Source organism: Castanea sativa, chromosome 11 (assembly GCF_040712315.1).
Source record: "Castanea sativa cultivar Marrone di Chiusa Pesio chromosome 11, ASM4071231v1".
In the NCBI taxonomy this organism is placed as follows: domain Eukaryota; kingdom Viridiplantae; phylum Streptophyta; class Magnoliopsida; order Fagales; family Fagaceae; genus Castanea; species Castanea sativa.
Genome location: NC_134023.1, coordinates 27,834,998 through 27,837,891, shown reverse-complemented (window position 1 = coordinate 27,837,891; position 2,894 = coordinate 27,834,998). Strand labels below are relative to the sequence as shown.

The window sequence follows — 2,894 nt, the reverse complement described above, 5'->3', positions numbered from 1 at the left end:
ATATGGATTACATCTTGTAGGATTATAATTTTTGTTAAATCTTATCCTTTAATCAAGAATTTTGTAGTTATATGTTCTAATAAAATATTATTAATTTAATAATAATAATAATAATAATAATAATAATAATAATATTGATGATGATGATGATAATAATAATAATAATAATAATAATAATAATAATAATAATAATAATAATAATGTAAGTTGCAACTTGAGGAAAATAAAAACAATGAAAACCTGGTATGAGATATAAATTTAGACATTTTTATAATGAACTTTTAATTAGAGTAGAATTAAAATTTCTAAAATTTAGATAATAAAATTTTATCAACAAGGATTAGATGAAGAATATGGATTGTAATCAAATTAAGATTTTTATTAACTTAGAAATTATAAGTGAATAAAAATTATATATATTTTTTCTTAAATTTTATCTATAAGGGTTAGATGACGAATTTGGATTGTGATCAAATTAAGATTTTTATCAACTTAGAAATTATAGGAGAATAAAAATTATATATTTTATTTCTTAAAATTTAAAAATTTTAATTTTTTTTTTGCAATTTGGTGAAGCCACTTGGCGTAACCACGGTTTCTAAGTCCAACTTTTATTATATAGTATATCATTTAAAATTAGTGTGTAGCCCCATGTGTATGCATGGGTACAATTAAAAATAATCACAATTATATGGTTTAAATTATACATGGTAGTTTCTCAACAAAAAAAAAAATTATACATGGTATTATTAGCATACGTTTTTTTTAATCATACATTTTTAAAATATGTAATGGTTTCTTATTTTATATATATATATATATATATATATATATATAGAGATAAATAGATAGATTTTTGGTCTTTTAATTTCTTATTAAAGTGAACATTTTTCAAAATCCATTTCATTTTAGTCTTAGTCTAATGATAAAAAAAAAAAAAAAGTTAACCATTATGAAGTGTCAAAAGCTTTGAAATTCAATTAATACATCCTAATGTTTATGGCAAAGATATCTAGGAATTCAAATCCCCCACCCCAAATTATTAAATTATATATATATATATATATATATATATATATATATATATATATATATATATATATATATATATGGGGTTAAAACATATCAACCCATTTTGAAATGAGAATTGAATTTTTTTCACATTATCAATACCTAAACAAATATTGACTATATACATTTTATAAAAAAAATAAATTTTTTTTGAGATATCCCAACTCTTTTGAGTCTTTTCTAGAGTTATTATTTTTTTTTTTATAGAGAGTTTCAACATATGACATCCGCTTAGTCATGGGCTCTTTTATCTCATCTACGGTCTTTCATTGAGGATCCCATGTGTTGTATAGGTGATTTCAATGCCATAGTTCATGCAACTAAGAAGCAAAGTGTCCATGCACCTTATTATAATCAGATGGAGGATTTTTGGGTTACTTTGGAGGAATGCGGGCTAGTTGACTTGGGGTTCTCTGGGCATAAATTTATATGGACGAATAGGCGGCCAGGATCAACTCATACAAAACAAAGGCTGGATAGAGCTACGGCTAACAGGGTGTGGATGGAAAAATTTCCCGCAAGTTCGGTGTCTCATTTGTTTAGCCATGCTTCGGATCATCTACCAATTCTTTTGAAAACTATGAAGGATAGACGGGTTAGAGGAAGAGGGGCTGATGGCTTCAAGTTTGAGGAGAACTGGTTGTTGTGGGTTGATTGTGAGGAAGCCGTGACTGAGGCATGGGCAAAAGGTGGTGGTGACAGCTTGGGTTTGAGGGGTGTAGTGGACCGTGATAGGCCAAAAACCTATTGACCTCTTGTGATGGATTAAATTGATTAATTAGCCAAGTTATTAATTAATCAAGTTAACATGCAAACGCGTGGTAGCACAAAAAAATCACCAATAAACTAAAGTATGCAGCGGAAAATAAAAGACACGGTGATTTGTTTACGAATGGGGAAAACCTACACGGCAAAAATCTCACCGGGTGAATTTAAGGTCACCACTCCCGAAACTCCACTATTATCACAACAAGCGGTTACAAGTAAAGGAATCTCATGTACCTTACCAACCTACAGTTGAACCCTTACCTCAATACCCAATTGGACTTGTTCTGTAGTGACAGTTTCTCCTTTCAATGCACGGCTCCGAAGTACGTGACTAACCAATTGCGCAGATCCCAGTACACGACTTCAATCACCAACTAGAGAAGATTTGTTGGCTGCAAAGTTCTTCAATTCATCCACACGATGAAGATCAAGAAGATGCTCGGTTACAAAACCCTACGGTGCAAAGACATAGCAACTTCTTCACAAGAGAGATGAACTAGGGCAAGAACTTCGTTTCAAGTTACAATTTGCATGAACAAGGAGTTCTCAATGCTTGTGCAACTTGCCACACTTTGACGGCCCTTAAAATAATCCTTTTATATGTCTAGGGTTAGGAGAAAAGAAGGCCCAAAGACACATCCACGGATTAGAGTTAAAACAGAACTAGGAATCTGTTTTTCTTAAATCTCGATAGCTATAGGTGTCGAGGTGCTGTCGAGCAGCTGTTGAGCCTCGGGGCTGGAACAGCTTCTTAAAGGTCGATAGATGCAATTGTCGAGCCAACTGTCGAGCTTTAATGAAGAGCACTTCTAAACTTGTTTCTTGGACAGACTTGCATGGCTTTAACACTTGATCTTGAAACCTTATTTCTTGAAGCATTAACCTCATCCTAAATCTACCCAATTACAAGTAAAGTGTGTTTTGAAAAAGGATTAGCCAATTACATAAATAATGAATGACATATGTTCTAAACAAGTGAAACACATATGTCCTAACAATCTCCCCCTTTGGCAATCTGTGACAAAACCACAACCAACAAATAAACATATGAGAGA

General features: G+C 31.4%; 1 protein-coding gene across 1 annotated transcript; it reads left to right on the top strand.

The window, feature by feature from the left end:
* Nucleotides 1-1,351: 1,351 nt before the first annotated feature.
* LOC142616312 (uncharacterized) lies at nucleotides 1,352-1,822 on the top strand. The gene has a single exon (XM_075789190.1). It carries the CDS (start codon nucleotides 1,352-1,354, stop codon nucleotides 1,820-1,822), a length of 471 nt encoding a protein of 156 aa, XP_075645305.1.
* Nucleotides 1,823-2,894: the final 1,072 nt, after the last annotated feature.

What these genes read in the sequence shown, in the direction of transcription:
- LOC142616312 (XM_075789190.1), top strand. Translation starts at nt 1,352, where the DNA reads ATGTGTTGTATAGGTGATTTCAATGCCATAGTTCATGCAACTAAGAAG.